The sequence below is a fragment of the Penicillium alfredii genome, assembly GCF_028826965.1.
Source record: "Penicillium alfredii strain IBT 34128 chromosome Unknown utg000007l_segment0_segment0, whole genome shotgun sequence".
Lineage (NCBI taxonomy): Eukaryota > Fungi > Ascomycota > Eurotiomycetes > Eurotiales > Aspergillaceae > Penicillium > Penicillium alfredii.
This window is the reverse complement of record NW_026622704.1, coordinates 484,403-504,618: the sequence shown is the minus strand read 5'-3', so window position 1 is coordinate 504,618 and position 20,216 is coordinate 484,403. Positions and strand designations below refer to the sequence as shown.

The following is a 20,216-nucleotide window of genomic DNA, read 5'->3' as shown; positions in this document are numbered from 1 at the left end:
AATATCCATTAAAATAACAGAATATTCATTATATAGCAGCACGATATTAAAATATGAATGCAAATAATATGGTATCTCCTCGCATTGTCATAGAACCCCCAGATCAACACTATGCAAGCATACCATATCACTAGTTGACGGTGTTAAGCGGGTATCTAGAAGTCTCCAGAGAAGCAGTCAGAAATTAACATTAGTTAAAGCACAACCAAAACACAAAACTAACCTCCGCACATAAAGCAGACTGAGGCATAATATCCACCAGATCATTCAGACTAGGTCGCGGATCCATAATCTTCCCCTCACAGACCTAGAAAGTTTCCTGGCCAGGATAGACAAGAGGCCCGAGTTCCCCAGTCTCATACATCCAAATGAGTCCCAGAATATTGGTCTTTTGGCGTGGTATTCTGGGGGCCGGGTCTTGCAGGTATTTCTTCAGCTGTTCGATACGTTGCTCGGGCTAGACTTGCTGGGTTCGATTGCGCTATCCACGAAGGATAAATAGACTGAAGAGATGGGTAATATCCATTAGAAGAGAAGTTAGGTAAGTCGTTGTGCAACTTTGAATCTGATCTGAATGAGAGAGACTAACGGCTATAGCTACCCAGGGGGGCATGTTGATGACACTACTAGGAAGGCATTTCACGGCCTTTCAAAACCACAAGCATACATTGCAAGGCACACCATGGGCATAAGTAACACAAGCAACAAGCCGTCAAACTCCAGCTTTTACAATCTTATCATTACAGGGTTGCGGAGAAGCATTCGAACGCGAAAACATCATGAGAAAGAAAAAACCTCGAAAGTCATGCAGACATCGTGACAGGGGAAGAGAGCAAAGAAAAATAAGATAAGATAAGATAATAAGAAATATGCATGCCATCCCCACGGTAAACCCCAGCCCTAACATGAGACAAAAAAAGTAAAAGAAAAGCTGAAACATAAAAGCCATTGCAAGGCCCAGACCCCGTCAAAAGTACATGCAATTAAGAGTGCGGCGCCACATGCGGTGACTGAAGCGTAAAGAAGATTCGTAGAGGGATCGGAGAGGAGAGGAGAGAGATGGGAAATCAGCAAAGCTTAAGCAAGAGGACGGGGGCTCTGCTGTTGGATGTGTTGGAGGAGGGCATCGAAGAGGCGGCCGATCTGAGGTAAGAAATTAGTATCTAGTGAAATAACCAACCCATGAGAGAAAGAACATACCTCCGGAGCCGCTTGGATGAACGGAAGGCGGAAGAAGGAGTAGCTTCGGTTCTGAAGGAGCTCCTGCAGCGTAATAATCAAGCCCCACGGGTGCGGGCGGTGGACGATGAGTCGTTCCAGAAGCACCCGGATGATTTGCTGGCGGATGTCCGAGTCATCCTGCTCAGAATAGTCGACACCGAAGAGACGCAGAATCGCGAAGCTGAAGAAATAGGTGTGACTGTTGGGGTAACGGAGTTGGTTCGCCATGGCGCTCAGCAAGTAATACCGGGCCTCGGGGCGCATGGTTTGTGCGAGCTTCTCCAGGAGGATGGTGTGGGTGGAGTTCTCAAATGCGCTGCGAGTGTTGCTCTTAGGCGTGTGTTCAGCTACCGCTTTCTGCCCAATGTACAAAACAAGGGCGTTGACGAGAACGACATGCACGTTAATGGGGGCATAGAAGAGGCCAGTGTCCTGAATCTCCGAGTTGATCACAGCATCGCACACCTGCTGGATGGCTGCCTCAGACACATTGTCGTGCTGGAGTACGCCATCAACAACGTCCTTGATACCCACGCGCTGCAAAGGAGCAACAACATCGCCTGCAATCTTAGGGATTTCCCGCATCTCTTCAATGCGCTCAACCTTCAAGCCCTCCCGGAAGGGATCAGGCAGCTTGTGGAATGACGAAGGGTAGGCACTGAGAACAAGATTGCGGAGCTGAGCGCAGTGAGCCGGAATTACATTGCAGAAATGGAAGTGGTTCTCAGCCACAAACTCCGGGAAATCGTGGTGGAGAATGAGCAGAATGCGAAGCACACCCTTGTACAAATCCTTGGCGACGTAAGAAATGTTGGCCGCCTTGAGCTGCTCGCCCATGTAGGACAGAAGGGCCTGCATGATCTCGCAGTATGGTGCCCAGCCTGCGCGCTCCGGCATGTTCAGCATGTCGGACATGAAGACCCGGTGGGAAACCAGCGAAAGCCACCCATATACAAAGCTGGGGATGTATCGGGGCTGGAGAGACAGGAACTTGTTGGCCAGAGCAAAGATCATGCCCTGGTGCTGATCGCTGTGCTGAAGCCCATTCATGGAGTACTCGCACAAGATGCTAGAGAACAGCCGGAAGAAAACACGCTGGTTGAACGCTTCCCCTCTCATAACTTGGTGGTTGTTCAGGACAAGGACCAGAATGGACAGGATAGAGTTGAAGTAGGCAGGCTTGCTAGCCTTCACGGCCCCAGTGCTCTCGCCCTGGAACTTGACCAAAAGAATGACAAGTTTGGCGAGGGCATCAATGTAAAGGAAAGCCTCATCAAGGCTACCGTTGGGGTTTTGGGACTCGTGCTCGAACATGCCAACGGAGATGTCGATGCTGAGGCGGAAGAACATAGCCGAGTCCTCTTGGTTGTTCATCACCTGGCGCTGGTGAATATCCTGGAGGAAAGAGTAATAAGTGCGGTCAGTGGCACCGGGAGCCTTGTAGATGCCGATCCACTCGCTGAAGATGTACTCCATTTGGTCACGCTTGGACCGGGTTTGATTGCTGAGAAGAGGGTTGACAACCTCGGGGATGCCGACATCGCGCAGCTTGCGAACAATCTCAATGGCCGGAGTGACACTGCCATCCTCTGCGAGCCACTGGGTCATGGCCTCAAGACTACCGGAGAAGTCTGACCGCAAAGCCGAGGGTTCATCACTGAAAAGAACACGATCCATCAGGTTGTCCAGCAACTCGAGTGCGCTAACATTCTTCTGCAAAATGAGTCGAGTCAGAACCATATCGACGCGACGAATGTCCAGGAGGCCTGCATCGATGAGTGCCACCGTGACTGGCACATTGAACATGTGCTCATCATCAACTTCCGAAAGCAGAGCCCACGTGTACCGTGCGATGAGGGTGGACATATCGCAGAGCTTGGCGAGAAGGTGCACAAGAACCTCAATTTCCAGGGGCACTGGTGACTGAGAGTACAGAGTCGTGCAAATCTTGAGCGAAGTCAGACGTGCGAGTTCCTCGCCATTGGGCGAAACCAGGATGGTGCGCAATGCCTGGTTGTACTCTTGGAGAACAGCGCTGTCTTTGGGAAGGTCCTTGATGTGTTCCTCGGGGGTGTTGCGGGTAGACTGCTGCAGGTCGGAGACGAGAGTTTCCACTCTTTCCCGAGGGGTTTGAGCATCAAGGAAGCCGTTCGTATGAACGGCCATCTGCGAAACTGCATGCTGGGCCTGAGGGGTTCTATGGGGAACAGCGGGCTGCTCAGCCGGAGTGGAAAGGTTGGGAATGGCAGGGTAGGACTCCTGAAGGACATCGGGAAGCTGGCGGCCGGAGTCGGTAGAAACGTTCTGGGGGTGAGCGGTTGCGGGACCCCGGGACTGGCGAGCAAATTCTTCGTAGATCGCCAGCTGTTCTTTGTTGAGGCCACCAGGGGCTTGCCGGTAGGGTTCCGGAATGAATAATCCCCAACGATTCATGGACGGATCAATGAACGGCTCATTAGGCCGAGCGGCATGGTGACGACGGCGTGCCTCCAGCTGGGGCTCGATGACCTTCTCAATCTCGGGAAGAGACTTCTCCTCCGCAGCTTTCTCGACAATTCCACAGGCAGCATCCAGGTTATCATTCACGCACATCAGAATCAGACCCTCGGGCATGGGCTGATCGGAGTACTCTTGCTGGATCATCCGGATGTAATTGGTCATGCTAACCTTGAGCGGCTCTTTGCAGGTAACCAGAGCCAAGCTGCCAGCAAGCTGTCGGACCATGATGCCTGCAGCATGTCGTACCTTTTCCTCATCGGGCTCCATCGCGAAGTCCTTCGACACCAGCTGAACGGTGGAGATGGAGGCAATAGTGACAGAGCGCTCCACGACAGGAGTGATGATCTCGGCAATAGCCCGCTCGACGGCGGTGTGAACAATCTGGCGGAGAATGCTGGGGTCCACCATACTGCTTGCCGATGAGGGGAGGACAAGGATCTTATCAAGGCTGGGGAGGGTCGATATGATGGCAGAGGGCGACAGTCTTTCATTTCGGATGCCCTGGTTTATCGAGGTAAGAGCCATATCATCAAAGGCCTCCAGACCCTCCGGAATGTTGGTGGTCGACAGAGCCTCTTCACCATGGGCTGCACGGTCACGAATGATGATGGAGGGTTCAATCGCCTTGTGGTCAAGATCCAGGTCTTTGCACAAAACCTCAATCTCGAACTTAAGGTTAAGCTTCAGCTCGGCGAAATGGTACAGCTCAAGCAGGAGGCCCAGAATGTCCATCAACCATGGGTTGGGAGGCTTGAACACTGTAGACTTAGTTGCCTGCACCAACACCTTGCAAGTAAATGGAATAGTGACCATGAGGCGCTGGGTATCATAACCCTCCAGGAGCAGGCCCTTGAAGTAGACGTTCTTGTGTTTGACGGGCTTGTCTTTCGCGATAGTCAACGAACCCAGCCAAGCACCCAGGTTCTTGAGATGGCCGCGATCAGTCGACGAATTCAAGGTGGCTTCCGAGTTGAGTAGCTTGGCGACGCTGACATAGGTCTCTCTCAGAACTTCGGCCCACAGAATCTTGTCCCCGATGCGGTCGAGAAGGTCCAAGTAAAGTTGCTGGAAGTTAGGCTGCAACTTTGCGCGCTCCTCCACCAGGTATGAGGCAAACCACTGGTGGTGCTGGTCGCGCAACACGTCTCGCAAATCGCGCAGCTTCTCGTCGATGTTCTGCTCCGAAACATTGTTCAGGACGAAAAGGATCTTGTCTTGGATATCTTCATCCGGTTCTTGGTAAAGCTCCGACCGGAGGGGGGATCCACTTGAACGGAACGGAACTTGCGCGAGGAGCCATCAGCAATCGATGAATCGTCCACATTGCCATTAGTCAAGGTCGAAGCGGCAAGTTCCTCGAATCGCCCGGCCTCTGCATCTCCAAGCTGATTGCCTTCCTCCCCAAGTACTTCCTCGGCCTTCTGGAAGATGGGCGTCCCCTGCAGAGATGGGATCTGCAGGAGCAGATGACAGAAACCGGCCCACTCGGGAAGGCGGTTGATCAACTGTTCGATCGCCTCCACACCAAATTTGTACATCGGGTCGTGCACTTCATGTTCTCTGACGGCCTCGAGAATCATGCCGAGGCCGACCTTCAGTGTAATGCCATCAACCAGACGGAAGTTGATGATGCCGCCAAACATGACCGCGGTCTTTGTCAGAGCCTCCAGCGGGTATTCGTGATAGCAATGGTATTCGTCGATAAGGCCGTGCACCATGCAAGCAAAGAGATCTTGTTCGGTGGAGTCCCGGGACGACTTGTAGTTCCGCATCAACTCCAACATCTCCCTGAGCGAAAGTTCTTCGTGGTACATCTTGCCAAACAGGTCCTGCATCTGCTTGTCAATTGTCTCGGGCAAGGTGTTCCCGTTTTGACCATTGGCGTCGATGACGTCGTCGAACCCTTCGCCGTAGTTGATCAGTCGAGGGTATGTCTGGATACAGATGCGTTGAACGGGTGTGAGGTTTTCACGGTCTCCGACATATTCCTCCAGTACAGACAGGAGCGTGTACACGGTTTTCACGGAGAGGCTGACCATCTGAGGGACAGACTGTTCTTTCCGCTGGACGTGGAGTTCATCATCAGCCTTGATTCTCAAAAATTTCGACAGTAAAGCGCCCATATCGAGTGGTCCCTTCTGGGAGGCATTCCGGACCCACTGCTCGAGGTCAAATGTGCCCATGCGCTGAGAGTAGCAGGCGAGATCGAGAGCAAGTCCATTGGTGAAGCCAAGGAGGTAATCGAGCCAACCGTACGCGGCGGCATGGTCATAAATCGCTGCTGTTGAGGTGGGGTCTTGGGTGAAAGCAGTGAAGAGTTGCTCCGAAACCCACTGTCGGTCTTGCCTCCATGCCCCATGGAGAGCAAGCTGATAGCCCTCTTCTTGCTTGGTAATGAAAACGATGAAAGTCCGCAGCACGAAACTTTGCTGGACGCTAGACCACGGCTGCGGGAGAGCGAGGGCGGAACAGAGAAATACTGGGAGATCGTATTGGAGTACAGCCTTAATCAAGAGCTGGCTTTCAGTGGCAGCCCACGAGGCCTGCGAGAATAGCGCAAGGTCGAAGATGGCTTTCATGGCATCCATAGATCGCAAAGGCGACTTTGCCGCACGCTCACCTTGCACCTTAACAATCTCGGGCGCGTCCTCAAAAAAGTCGGCAGGGAAGGTCGCACGCAAATGGGGGATTTGAGATGCGTCCGTGCGAGCAGCGATAAAAGCCGTCAAGAATGACATTTGCGTGTCACGGTGCTCCCAATCACCGCCCCACAGTCTTTGAACGTCCAGAGAATCCGTAGAGACGGTCGAAAGAAGGCTGTACAGCTTGACAAACTGCTTTGGATCCACCCTGAGACCTTCTCGATCAAAGTTTCGAAACACAATAGGCCAATTAATTTTCCTATCGGCATAGGCGTTCAGGAAGGTCTCCAGTGAGTACTGTTGCCAGTATTGCGACAGAACCATAAACAGAAGAGCACTAGCCAAGTGCTCCTCATTCCAGCTTTCTGGTCCAGCGGCATTGATCACCTCCGCAGCTGATTCCGAGTTTGCTGTCGCTCGCGGTCCCTTGGAGTGGAGCTGTCGCACGAGGGTGAAGCGCGGGTTGACAAAGTTGAACATTTGTAGAGCGGATGAGACCTCAAACGGCATATCCAAGCCCATTTTCTGATATCGCAAGTTTGTTGCGTAAACCAACTTCGCCTTAACATCGTCGGTGAAGTTGCGGGGGGGGTAGAGAATGAATCGTTCGATTGTGATGCCGAGGAAAGTGTTCTGGTAGTCCTTGGTGGTTTCTGAGGGGTTTGCAAGGCTCTGTAGGAAGGGGGCAACGGAGTTTGAGAGGATCGCATCGGCTAATGGAGGACAGAATAGTTAGCGGTAAATACTTTCAACAATAACCAAGAAACCTACCCTTAGCACGAAGATCGGATTTGTTGGTCATCTTGAAGGCCAAAGCAAGTGCAACCTTGACGACAGGGTCGAGACGGAAATGATCCAGGAAGGTCGACAAATCGAAATCGCGAAAGATGTCGCCTTCCGATGTGTCTACCGTCTCGGCAATTTTTTGGGCTTGTTCAGGGTCCGAGGCAACCTTCTGCACCTCCTGGACAAGAAGGGGGTAGTTGCCGGCATTTTCGACGGACTTGTTGACCCCGGGAAAGATTTGAGGCGCATTGCCTGTCAAAAGACGGCGAAAGTATTTGGAAAAGACCTCCATTCCGTTGGATGTAACAAGCTGGATCTACTTCAGTATCTCGCACAGAGAGGTGCAGGGGAGGAGACCGTGCGATACACTTACCTTGTGAATCTGGGCAGCCTTGGTCTCCCACTTTTCCTTGCCTTCTTTTTCTGTAATGGAATCGAGCAGGAGGAAGACCTGCGCGATGGAGATTTTAGTGAGTGAGGATTGACTCGAGTGAGCGGCCGCGGAAGCTGCAGATCCCGGCTTGTCAGAGGCGAAGCCCGTGGGTGAGTTCACGGTTGTTCCGGACGATAGCGGTGAAAAGGCGACGCCTCTCGAAGAGCCCGGCCCACCACCTCCTCCCCCAGTGCCTCCACCACCCGTGATGGGGCCTGTTGCAGAGGCCAAATGGGACCCTGCGGATGGGGTATGAGCCCGAAACTTTGGAGACGAGAGCGACTGGCCCTGTTGTTGCAAGCCAGATTGTAGTGAGGTGAACGGCGAGGGTGCGGGCTTGGGGCTGCCACCGGAAAGTCCCCTGGAGGAACTCAGAACGGCAGAGAAGGAGGACGGCGTAGAGGCCCCCGGGCCTGATTCCAAGCCCCGGGAAGACGGAGGAACGGTGGGGGGAAGGTTGGTCGCGAGGGGAGTCAACCCACGACGAACGCCGGACTGGGACACGGACCGACCCCAGGCACCAATATCAGTCCTGGTCGAAGAAGATTTATCGGTGCCAGAAGCAATCGACGATTGGGCGGAAGGGTGAGGGGGAGGGAAGGTCATCTAGGAGACGCGATCATTTGATCTGGGGGGTCCAAAGACAGATTTTTAAGCGTGACAGGCGCTGTGGACAGATACGATCGATCGTGCCGATCAAAAAAAGGCGCAGGAAGTAATTTCGTGCGTTCAGGAAAGTAAGGGGGGGTAGGCGGAAAAGAAGATGGGGTTGTGGAAGAGGAATGGATGGAGGTCGATGGAACGGAGAGGTTGGAGGGAGGAATGGGTGCCAGGTGCGAGGTGGATAATTGCTGCCTCAGGTGTCCAGAGAGAGCTTTGGGCAGCTAGGCAGCCGACCAAGGGTGAGGAAGAGGACTTTAGGTGAAAGAGAACTGGAGATACTTACTTAAATTGAGGAAATCAGCTTCTTTCAATCCCAACTGCCCTTGTACCTGGCCTGCTTTGCCCTGAGTCTCTTGCTGCTCCCCGCCGAAGACAAGTCACGTGGTCGATCGACCGTGGGTGAGTCAGCTTCTCCCATTTTTCCTAATTTGGATATTGCTTCTTGGTGGTTTGTTGATGCCACCAGTCAACTTGATTCCTCGAAATCCATGGGTCGTTCATGGTAAACATGCTGTCCTCTATGTATACAGTTTCTGTGGGGTTTTGGGCATATTGACATTATCACTTGGAAAAATACATCAACATCCTACTTTATACTGCGGCCATTCCAAAGCTCGCTCCCACTCGGGGACTTCCACCTCGAGCACCGACAGCAGCTCGGCCACGAGGGCCTTTCCAGAGCCTTCAGCCCACCAAAAGTGGTGCCCCAGCTCGTGCAGCAAGACACCCCAGTGCATTAACACCAACAATTGAAAAGGCCGTCGCATGCGCAGTCGATCGACAAAGTCCTTCTTCACATAGAAAAGCCAGGCAAGAATAGGGGCCGGGTGTGGAGAATGGGCAAACTTGGAGAAAAATGATCGTAGAATTTCAATTGTTTCGTGATTTGTGCTCAGCTCCTCGGGGTCAGCAGTGGTGACGGAATGGTTTAGCCGGTCTAGTTGCTCGAGGGCACCGACGGTCTGGGGGTCCAGCTCGGCATTCTGCATCTCCCAGACGCTGGATTTGGAGAATATGCTGGCTTGCAGCCATGATGCACTAATCCGAGAGATATTGCCGGCACCCTGCACGAGCTCGAAGGCTGTCACCATGTTTTCGATCATGGTGAGGTGCTCGCCGCGGAGTCTTGCATTGAGGAGCGGTAGGGCAATGTTGAGGGCGGTGATAATAGCAGAGTAGGCGTAGACAGCGTCACAGTTCTGTGGGGTCAGATGACTGAGTGCGTGTCGGAAAGGTCCAAAGGATAGGTGGTTGTAATGAAGAGCTGAGTCGAGGTATGGCAGTGCCTTATCGGGGTCGGCGGTGATGGCTGTAGTATGCAATGCGGCTAGCGCAAGAATACCATGCATTAAGAACTCATATTTGTAGGCATATTGCGGGATATGGGTCTGCCATTCCTGCATGTCGGTCTGGTCTCCGCACAGGTACTTGTACGTGTCGACTGAGAACCTGTGCATCAACTCGAGGTCCCGAATACTGTACTTCTGTTCCGTGGCCTCGATTGATCTTTCTGGTAGCTCATTACGATCATGAGCCTCAGGCCCCTGTGGCTGCTTCTTGTCGGGAAACCCCTGATGGAGCGAGTCATCAGGCACTGCAGGAGCGGCTGGAGAGTCGGGGGCTGGGTCTTTTGCGATTTTTGCATAAGTGCAGTGGAGATCCCGATAGGTGCAGTTGGAGCACTCTGGGCGTGTCTCATCACACTAGAGAATCAATCAGAATGACTTGTTGGCGCGACCCAACATCGACCTCCGGGGGGGGGGGGGGGGGGTGGGGAGGTTCAAGGAGCCATATACGACTCAGCGGAGGACTCGGCTTATCACAAGTTGTCATACCTTGACACGGCGGACCTTGCACTGTTCACATCCAGTCCGTGACTTTTTATGAGATCGCCGAGCAGGCGCCTTCCTCCGACCTGCTGGCTCTGAAGCCGGATGGGTCTCCATCTCCAGATCGGGTTGACGCTACCAGACTGGCACTTGGATATCCACATTTAGAATGAATCGCTGATCCTGTCCAAATGCATAAGCCACGGACAATTGCATGGACCTACATCAATTTGCCTGGGATTGAGATGGAATCGCTGCGTAGTTGAGTAGGTGACGGACGACAAGGCAGAGAGCGCGAACTCGAACACGAACACGGTGATCAACGGGGGCCATCAACGCCACGATATTACACCCCGATATATTCATGAGCGATTGCGATCACGATCGCGAAGGTTACGAAGAGTAAGAGGTTTGAAAGGGAGTCATTGCTAAATTATTGCTAAAATTTTAAATAAACATATAAACTGCTTTGGAATCCTCACCATATACATCTCGTCTTCGTTTTTTCTCTTTCTCTTCTGTCTATAGAAACCTCGCACAAAAGAACGCCAGGATGTCATTCCAATGCACAGAAATCAGCCCAAGCTGCCCAATCGAAGCAACCGTCTACGGCTACTATCCCAACCTCGGCGCCAACTCCTTCTTCGCCGTCTACTTCGGCGTGGCAGGATTATCCCAGAGCATCTTGGGCATCTACTTCCGAACATGGACATTTCTCACTGCACTGGGGATAGGAACATTCATGGAAATGACCGGATACATAGGCCGAATACTGATGCACGCCAACCCTTGGTCGACAGCAGCGTTCCGACTCCAGATCTTCTGCCTGATCTTAGCACCGACGTTCATCGCCGCCGGCATCTATCTAACACTCAAACACATCATCATCCACGTGGGGCCGCAGTACTCGCGGCTCAACCCCCGACTCTTCACGTGGACTTTCATCGGCTGCGACGCCGGCTCGATTGTGTTGCAGGCTGTGGGTGGTGGCGTGGTGAATTCGGCTGGGAGCGATGTGGCGCGGATGGATGCCGGAAACGATATCATCATCGCGGGTATTTCGTTTCAGGTGGCCACGATGGCCATATGTGGAATCTTAGCTGTGGATTTCATCGTGGCAGCATGGAAGAGTGAGCCGAGTCGAGAGAAGAATCATAATATCGAGTCCTTTATGAGCGTGAACAAATACTCCCGGGCCATGTGGTGGATCTTCGGGGCCGAGATACTGGCCTATACTACCGTCTTGATTCGATGCATATACCGGTAGGGGCGACCATCCTCCCCATATCAGACAATGCCTATCCAAAGGAACGGTGGTTGATACCCGAGACATAACAGGCTCCCAGAAATGGCATGGGGTTGGGGAAATTCGTTGATGCGGAATGAATCGGAATTCCTGACGCTGGATGGCATGTAAGTACGTCACGGAGCTGCGTGTTGGCGATGGCTGACGACCCCAGGATGATTGCCCTGACAGTCCTGGCATTCACCCTTGGGTATCCAGGACTGTGCCTTCGTACTTTGAGGACAGGGCCAAGAACGGGCCATTAGAGAGGCCTTGCTTCAGGGTTCAGGGATATAAGACAACTGGAGGGTAAATGCACGGCAACCATGAGAGAAAGATTCCAAATAAATAGTCTATCTTCCAATGACAGACATCAATGAAAATGCTAGGGCAGGACAAGCTTCCGTAGGAGCCCTGCCACCAAACCAGGGACAATACATCAGACCAAACAAATCACAAGACCGAAGTAGCACCAATCCAAGAAACGCCATTAGAGCCAACCCCAGTCAATGATCAACAAAGGATCAAAAGGAACCCAGCCAGACGGGCCCGAAAAAGACAGTCGCAACGGCAGTTTGGACAAACCGAAGAAAAGAAGGCACACGGAAATTGAAACACGGAAATCCACAAAGTCAAGGCTTCGAGGAAAACCGCGGAAAAATGAGGTAGAATCACACAGTCAAGAATGAAGACAATCGTGTGCACATAAGTCAATACCGATGTCACGGCCGGTCTAACGCCAACGCCCGGGTCCCTAAAACCAGAGATCACCATGAAGAGTGTAAAATTTCCCGCTCAAACACAAAGTAACCGCACTAATCAGTCAGAGATTGACAGTAACAGGCACTCGCGTAGTGTGCCCGGGCCGTATAGGTCTGACTGGAGTCATCGTGATTGACATAGGTGGTGGTTGGCGTGGGTTCGATCTCTTTCACGTTGAACATTTCACCCGAGAGAACTCCGATCTTGTTGTTCTCCATCACCTGCATCTGCTGGCAATAAGGCGCTTCGGCGTCTGCGTAGTCGCGTCGTTCCTCCATTTTGATCCGCCGGGGATAGTCGAGGGTAGGGTCACCGCGTTTGGAGTTGGAATGAGAGCCAGCAGTAATAGCAGCCATGTTGCTATCGGTGGCTGCAGTACTGCTGTCCCCGTTATTCGCTGACGACTGGTTGACATACATGAAAAACTCCAATGTGGTGCTGTTCCACCAACAGAACCAGGGTCTTTCACCGGGTTGAGCAGTCTGCTTGCGGTTTCGTAAATCTCCCACCATCTTGTTGTCTTTGAAGAACGATCGCCCCGACAAAGAGTTGCTTGAGAACGTTTCTTCCGGAACAATGACCAGCTTGTCGAACAAGGCAAAGAAAAACAGGGCAGGGCCCATGCCAACATCGCTTGTATCCACCGCCATGCTTAAGCTTTGTGTGGGGTGAGGAAGGAGCGGTTCTTGTGCACCATATGTAAACGTCGGACTGGGACCGTTGTTTGCAAAGATGATCGAGTGATGACCTTCACGTCCGCCAATATGAACCTCGAAGTCTTTAGGCTCATTCTGGCACGCCCAGGCACGCCGATAATGATGGTCGTCGATACAGAAATCCGAGGAATTGTGGACAACAGAGGGGATCATGAAGTGGCCGGTAGGCACCGTCTTGAGGTTCGGTGGGGTGGTCGTCATCAGGGAGGCATCCAACTGGGGAGACGTTGTTACTGTGCGGACAGGGGGGCCCTGGGTTGACGGAGATTGCTCTGTCTTTTCGGAATCTGCGGCTTTCTTGGTTCCCAAGACGCCGCCGATCACGCCGCCAATACAGCCTCCAATCAGCATCACCGTCCCGACGAGGACTAAAGTCCAAACAGGCAACCCGCAGCATGCGGTCTGCTTGCCTTTGCGCTTCAGCTTTTCCTCAAAGGCCATAACGCCTGTGGTGGGAGCTGGTTCGTCCGCGCCACGTTCATGACTCGGGACAGCTTCCGGAACGAGGGCCCGCGACGAGACTTCTGAGACAGGGGGGTCCCCTGATGCAGGATTTAATTGATGCTCATCTGATGCCGTGGTGGTATCCGCCATGGCCTCGGCCCCTGAAGGCTTGGGAACCGCGCCAGTTGGGTAGCGAGAGTAGGGAGGTAGTGGCTCAGTGTGACCATCGGGCCCAATGATATCACCCACATCATCGTCACGGCGACCAACGGGTGGCTGGTAGGGTGGATTGTGGCCTGGAAACCCGAGCGGGATCGCGGTATCATCCATTCCTTCCTCGACCACATTCTGCGGATACATCGCGTACGGATGCTGGGGGCCACTCGTCTCGCCCAGAGGACGGTCAGCCTGACGAATTGTCGATGAACTCCCCACGCTAGGTGATCGACTGACGCCTACTTGGGGGTACATAGCATATGGATGACTGGGCCCTGTGGCTCCGGTGTAGGGACTGAGGGCACGGGGCATCGAGAAACGGGAGGAGATGCTTTGGTTGCGTTGAATCATCGAGGGGGTGGTGGTGGTAGAGGCGATGGAATTGCGGTTGGCTGAGAAGCCGGCTCCCTTCTGAGGAAGACTTGATCGATGAGCCTCCTCGAGTGAGACCCGGGCTTCATCGGCAAAAGGGTTCTCATTGTCGGCTGTGACCGTGTTGAACGTCTTCGGCTGTTGTTGATTGGAGCGGAGGGTCGTGGAGGAGGCGATGGAAGAAGGACTGGGAGCGCGTTCGATTCGATCGGGATCGATTGCTTCTAATGAGTACTCGTCTGAGAAGACATTGGGATTAGAGGCACGGGAGGAGCGACCGAAGGAATGGCGAGGCATGGCATCGACGGCCTGTCCTTGAGACAGTCGCGGGGTTTGTGAGGATCGTGACGCGGAGCGAGAATGCTCGGATGAGATGTGTCCAGGCATTGTCCCTTGCTACGGCAGCCCTGTCGGGCCACCTCGTTGTTCGGTCAATCCGGTCGCAGGTCGGGCCCTGGATGAGATAAGGGAGAGGAAGTGGACGATGATGAGAAGACAAAAACCGCGTATTCTCTTCACCTGGTTAAATTGGTTGAGGTTCAGAGAGGGGGGAGAGTCGAAGATGGAAATGGATGAGGTGAGATGGGGGGAGGGAGAGAGAGAGAGGAGAGAGATGAGTTTGAGTGTGACGGCGTATTACGGGCGAGGAGGGGGGGCTGTACCAACGATGTAACAGACCATCCCTTGTCTTTTCCCTCCTCTCTCTCTCTCTGTCTCTGTCTCTCTCTCTCTTTGCTATTTATTTTCTCTATGCTTATATGCAATTCGTGTTATTTCTTGATATGCTATTCCAAATTGATTTCTTTTTTTCTTCAACCATACCGTACGATACCAGTCCCTGGAACCCTTGATCTACTCGTTGCGCTATTGTGACTAGGACGACCAACTAGCGACTAGGGTGTCCTCCGGCTGCTCACGGTGGGCCCTTTCTCTTTTTCTCTTTTCCCCCTTCGCCACCAAGTATTTTCGCTGGATCTAGATCTGGATGATTTGGCGTCTTTTCTTTTTGACCGCTTTGAATCTGATTTTTCTTCGGATTGTTCCAAGGTTAGGTACTCTCTTCTTCGCTCGTCCCCAACTCTGAAACCCGCGATACGCTTCGGAACCCGGACTCACTGGGGTCTTGTACATGCAGCATCCCCCAACGGACTCCCGATTTCACCCTGACTCGTCATGGCAATTGTCAGGCCGAGCAGGGTTGAAGATTAGTCGGATATCTCGGCCCAACTACGGGGAGAACGCCCTACTTGTCTCTCTCGTCAGAGGGAACCAGGAATGGGAAACATGTCTATAGACATTTGTTTCTCTCTCGGATCCTCTCCGCCTTATTCCCTGTTCCTTGTTTCCCTGTCTCCCTCTGAATCCAGCAAACCAATGTTCCACGCCTGGGTCACTCGCTAAGAGATCAAGTCGGACATCCGATCCATGGAAGGCATCTGGAAGAAATGGGGCCACTGCCAAGAACGGCGATGAAATTCCCTCCCCAACCAAAACTACCGAGACTCGAAAATCAGGAACTACCTTTCATCCAATCTGATCCCCTTGCCGCGGTCACTATTTGTGCTTATGGTACTTGTACTTATGGTACTTTGAGTCTATCTGCATGCTGATAAGATGTGTCTCATTTCTAACCCATGTCATCATATATGTTTCAGGATATTCGTCCCTTCTGAGGACCCTCTGATCCAATCAGCAATTCTCGGGTTTCTTTTCAACCTCGCTATACAAGGAAAGCCGGCCTCGGTCACGTCCTACTATGTGAAGCATGCAAAGAAATTAACATATAGATCTTACTTATCTCAAGACAAGAAAGATCTCCTAGCCCACAGTTCCATAATGAAAGTGATTATTCAAGTACGAAACTTGATAGAGACCCCAACAAGGATAGACAGATCCGCAATGTCACTATAGTCGAGGCAACCCTCATACCGATCCAGTGTTCCTACAAACTAATGAGATATCTCAAACTCCACAGCGCCTTATACTGACATCGAGGGTTTGTATTAAGATAGAACATGGTTATTTGTCAACGTCTTGGCTTGGTTTCCTACCTGGAAGAAGTAATATCAAGACTCACTAATCTGGGGGAAGTGCACTGATCTCTCGAGATGCTTATTATTGGGATTCTGCACGGGGGGAAAACAGGGCAACCGAACAATAAATAGGCTATCGAACCACGGGTATCAAATTTGCATATTCTTTGTACATTCCCATTCAAGGGTCTCTTCGCAGACTCAGGATGCCAGACAACTTCACCTGCCCTTTCTCCCCCCAGCCGTGTACTCCGCTCTGCACATCTGGCCGAACACGGAGATACCAAGCCCAAGCTCGTCGGTCCAATTCCCGGTGATCTAGGGTCGAGGCCCACGACTGGCAGACCAGATCGATAGCTCGGAGGAGATGACCCACACATTCCTTTTTCTCGTTTTGGACCACAGTAGCAGGTTTAGGTTTAACAGGCTCCGGGGGGTGTTCTTCCGGCTTTGAGAGTGATCGTAGCAGGTATGACCGCGCAGATTGTGCTGTGTAGATGGGGAGCACACTGTGATCTTTGGGCTCTTTTCCAGGAACACTATGATGGGAGTTCCTCATGGCCTCCAAATCCACGCCCCAGAGGGGTGGCATTCGGTGAGCGTCTTCAGGGGTTTCCCGCTGGTTATCTTCGTTGTTGGCAGCAGATGCCGTGTCTGCGCTACGTCCTGTAGCGGCACTTGAAGCTGGTTCACCTTCACGGGGATTATAGTCCCATCGTTTCAGCACCCGGATCTCTCTGCCAAGTACTCTGACGACGGGATGGCCCTCGCCCCAACCTTCCTCTTCGGCGGATTTGCCGCTTTCGATACCAAGACTAACAGCCTTGGAACGGCTGTTGACACTGACCACTGCCTGGGCAAGACTCAATCTACTCGAGATCGGCTGCTCGGGCATTGTGTATTTCAAAACGCACAGGGCAAAGGCAAGGACCAGGGGTGCTCGATTTGTCACGAGAATTGTGTTGCTTAGGTCATCCTCGCTAGCAGACGAGACGGGTAGACTGAGTGCTGACTCAATCTCGTACGGCGTTGAGTCTCCTGTGATATTGGGGCCTTTTCGTCTTTTCTGGGGCGAGGTAGTTGTAGCATCAGTGGGGGATCCCCGTTTCTTGGTGACTCGTTTGGCGGCGTTTAGTACTTGCTTGGCGACTTTGGGGTCATTGAAAATTGTCTGGAGGACTTCAATTTTTCCTTTGGCAATGTATTCTGGACTGATTATGGGTCAGAATGAATCAATATATCTTTCATGGAGACATACTTGGTCAAGTTAGCCTTTTGTAGTTCCAAGGTCTTTCCCATGGCGAGGGCCAGGGGGATCTTGGCATCCTGTGACAAGAACCGCAGAAGATCTTGAACCTGTGCAGCCATAATTTGCAAATCCAATTGTCTTAAATCTCGCCCTGGAGAGTATTGATAGAAGTCAGTTCGTCAACGTCATCGCCGGGGTTAATTCGGTCGTTGTAGGCAGATAACCTGACCGCTCTGTTCACCGCCTCCATAGAGTATCGCATTCCTGTTCGCTAAGTGCTGTTGTCGCAAGCTGGCTGGGATCCCCCCTTTTAAGTTCACCACCCGCATCTATCTTATATTCCTTATTTCCCTACAGATTCGGCTGCATGTTCCCTGCTGCAGTTGCAGCACCCTTGCAACATGCCCGACGAGTCGAATGGGAAGGGGTTCCCCGATCTCTCTGCGAAACTCTCCGCGCTACCCAAGAAATCGCTTTTTGAGCGCCAGAAAGCCGAAGCCGAAGTCAAACGCGCCCGGGAAAAGGCCGAAACCGCCGCGGTATATGAAGATTTTGTCAAGTCATTTGAGGACGACGCACCGACAGGTCCCAGGTCCTCCGATGGACGGCTGAACACATTTGGTAGCAGGGGCGGCGGGGTGGCAGGAGGGCCTGCCAGACGGCATTTCACCAGCTCTGGACCGCGCAATAGTGGTCCCGGCACATTAGGCCCGCCGCCACCATCATTGTCTCGAAAACGAACCCATGAAGGCTTCGCGCCGCTACATCGCAACCGGGACGTCGCGCAAGGTGCCATGGGATTTGAGCATGCGAACCCCAGTTCGTCGAGTGCGACATCCGCGTTTCGCAATACTTCTGAGGAAGTGGAAGACCGGGCAGCCAATGCAAAAGAGGCAGAGAAAGCTGCGGCCAAACCTACGCTATATCTCGCGTCCCTTCCTCCTGGGACATCCCCGCCAGTGATCAAGTCACTCATCCCATCTGCTCTGGCCGTGGACAGCGTGAAGCTTCTCCAACCACAGAGCCAATCTGCTACAGAACGGCGGTCCTCGACCGCCATCGTCACTCTTGCCAGCGACTCCGCAGCCTCAGATATCGACAGCGCCGTGAGCACCCTTCAGAATCGGTATCTTGGCCGGGGCTATTTCTTGTCTATCGCACGACACCTCTCTTCCGCAGCAATCAGCTCAAACATCCCGACTTCTATTGGCTCGTCTACGACCAGTTCCCTTCCTTTCGGTGCGAAGACTGTTCAGCCAAATCTCGGCGGTAACTGGAGTCGTGCTCCACCACCAGGGCCCCATCGTGGAGGTTTCGCACCTCCTAGCTCATATGGACCTAAATATGGTCGAAGTGGGCCGAACTTCGAGGTGGAAGTGAAGACACCGTCCGATATCAAGCAACTGCGGTTAATACATAAGACGCTCGAGAGCCTGCTCAACCACGGGCCTGAATTTGAAGCTTTGCTCATGAGTCGACCAGAGGTGCAGCATGAGGAGAAATGGGCCTGGATCTGGGATGCGCGAAGCCCAGGTGGCGTGTATTATCGGTGGAAATTGTGGCAGATCGTCACCAACCCTCGATCCCGGAGCAGCAAAAAGATCGGGAGCCAAAATCCATCCACCATGTTTGAAGGCGGAGCAATCTGGACTGCCCAGGAAAAAGACCTGAAATTTGAGTATACTACCCGTCTTGACGAGTTTGTGTCGGATGAAGACTACAATTCGTCCGATGAAGATCATTCGGACGGCGAAGACGACCGGCGAAATCTGGGCGGAGCGCCCCCTCCGGATGCTGTGGGCGGACATCCCGATGGACTCGGCTACATGAACCCTCTACAGAAGGCTAAGCTCACACATCTTCTCGCGCGTCTCCCGACAACACATGCCAAACTGCGGCGGGGTGATATCGCACGAGTCACAGCTTTTGCCATTGAACACGCGGGGGCCGGCGCAGACGAGGTCGTAGACCTGATTGTTCTGAATGTGCTCAGCCCTTTGGCCTACACGGGAGCCAACCCACACCGGGAAGTGGAAAAGACAGTCGCAAGCTCGGAAAATGCCGACCGAGAAAATGCACCTTCATCCAAAGAACGATTAGACTTTTCCTCGGCAAAACTTGTCGGTCTCTATGTCATCTCTGACATCCTATCGTCGTCGGCCACTAGCGGGGTGCGCCACGCCTGGCGATACCGGCAGCTCTTCGAGGCAGCGCTCCGCTCACACAAGGTCTTTGAGCAGCTCGGCCGGCTCGAGAAGGACCTTCATTGGGGCCGGCTCAAAGCAGAGAAATGGAAGCGCAGTGTGGGCAGCCTTCTCCATCTGTGGGAAGGGTGGTGTGTCTTTCCACAATCGAGCCAGGAGCATTTCGCTCAGGTCTTTGAAAACCCCCCACTTACCGAAGAGGAGTTGCAGAAGGAGAAAGCGAAGGCGGATGCAGAACGGGCCGCCGGTGCCTTTGCTAAGGGGAAGAGCCGGTGGAAGACCGTGGATGAAGAGGGCGCATCTGCGCAATTTGATCCTGGCCGCCCTGCAAATTACGAGGCGGCGGTGGCCGAGGATGAATCTATGAGTGACATTGACGGTGTGCCGATGGAGGACAGCGACTTGGAAGACCCGGACAGGGAACCCATCGATGAAGAGGTGCCTGAACCTCCACCAAAGCAGCACCCTCAGCCGGCGCCAGAGCAGCCCAACCAGCCCTCTGGGCCGCCAGAATCAGAATCTCGGCGTTCGCGAAGGTCACGGCCCAAAGCTGAGGACATGTTTGCATCAGAATCTGAGTGAGGGTGTTGGGCGTAAACAATTGTACATATAGTATAGCTTGAAAAGGTCCAATGCCACACTGGCCTTGACAAGTGAATGGGTGCCGTGTCATGAAGATATGAAGAGTGTCTTTGTCTACCCACGTAGTTGCAAGTCGATAAGGCAGCCAGGCACCTGTGCCCCACACACGCCCCTCATCAACAAATACCTTCGATCCTCCTACGATACCTTTTTTTTTTCTTCTCATATACCCATCACTTTCCTTGTCATCTATCATTTAAAAAAGAAAAAAATTATCTCA

At 52.8% G+C, this 20,216-nt stretch overlaps 6 protein-coding genes across 6 annotated transcripts; 2 read left to right on the top strand and 4 right to left on the bottom strand.

Moving 5' to 3' along the window:
• Nucleotides 1-1,077: 1,077 nt before the first annotated feature.
• Nucleotides 1,078-8,187, bottom strand: NUU61_004867 (CCR4-NOT core subunit CDC39; the record flags this gene model as incomplete). The annotated part of the gene is made up of 5 exons (XM_056655449.1): nt 1,078-1,143; nt 1,201-4,934; nt 4,973-7,075; nt 7,134-7,458; nt 7,522-8,187. The coding sequence occupies 5 exons, from the start codon at nt 8,185-8,187 to the stop codon at nt 1,078-1,080; spliced, it is 6,894 nt and encodes a 2,297-aa protein (XP_056511062.1).
• A 635-nt stretch (nt 8,188-8,822) lies between these two features.
• NUU61_004866 (Zn(II)2Cys6 transcription factor domain-containing protein) lies at nt 8,823-10,190 on the bottom strand (the record flags this gene model as incomplete). The annotated part of the gene is made up of 2 exons (XM_056655448.1): nt 8,823-9,947; nt 10,080-10,190. The coding sequence occupies 2 exons, from the start codon at nt 10,188-10,190 to the stop codon at nt 8,823-8,825; spliced, it is 1,236 nt and encodes a 411-aa protein (XP_056511061.1).
• Nucleotides 10,191-10,626: 436 nt separating this feature from the next.
• NUU61_004865 (RTA1 domain-containing protein) lies at nt 10,627-11,340 on the top strand (the record flags this gene model as incomplete). Its single annotated transcript, XM_056655447.1, has 1 exon — nt 10,627-11,340. The coding sequence occupies one exon, from the start codon at nt 10,627-10,629 to the stop codon at nt 11,338-11,340; it is 714 nt and encodes a 237-aa protein (XP_056511060.1).
• An 833-nt stretch (nt 11,341-12,173) lies between these two features.
• Nucleotides 12,174-14,255, bottom strand: NUU61_004864 (uncharacterized protein; the record flags this gene model as incomplete). Its single annotated transcript, XM_056655446.1, has 1 exon — nt 12,174-14,255. The coding sequence occupies one exon, from the start codon at nt 14,253-14,255 to the stop codon at nt 12,174-12,176; it is 2,082 nt and encodes a 693-aa protein (XP_056511059.1).
• A 1,827-nt stretch (nt 14,256-16,082) lies between these two features.
• On the bottom strand, nt 16,083-17,269 carry NUU61_004863 (uncharacterized protein; the record flags this gene model as incomplete). Its single annotated transcript, XM_056655445.1, has 2 exons — nt 16,083-17,112; nt 17,160-17,269. 2 exons carry the CDS (start codon nt 17,267-17,269, stop codon nt 16,083-16,085), a joined length of 1,140 nt encoding a protein of 379 aa, XP_056511058.1.
• A 282-nt stretch (nt 17,270-17,551) lies between these two features.
• NUU61_004862 (SURP domain-containing protein) lies at nt 17,552-19,936 on the top strand (the record flags this gene model as incomplete). Its single annotated transcript, XM_056655444.1, has 1 exon — nt 17,552-19,936. One exon carries the CDS (start codon nt 17,552-17,554, stop codon nt 19,934-19,936), a length of 2,385 nt encoding a protein of 794 aa, XP_056511057.1.
• Nucleotides 19,937-20,216: the final 280 nt, after the last annotated feature.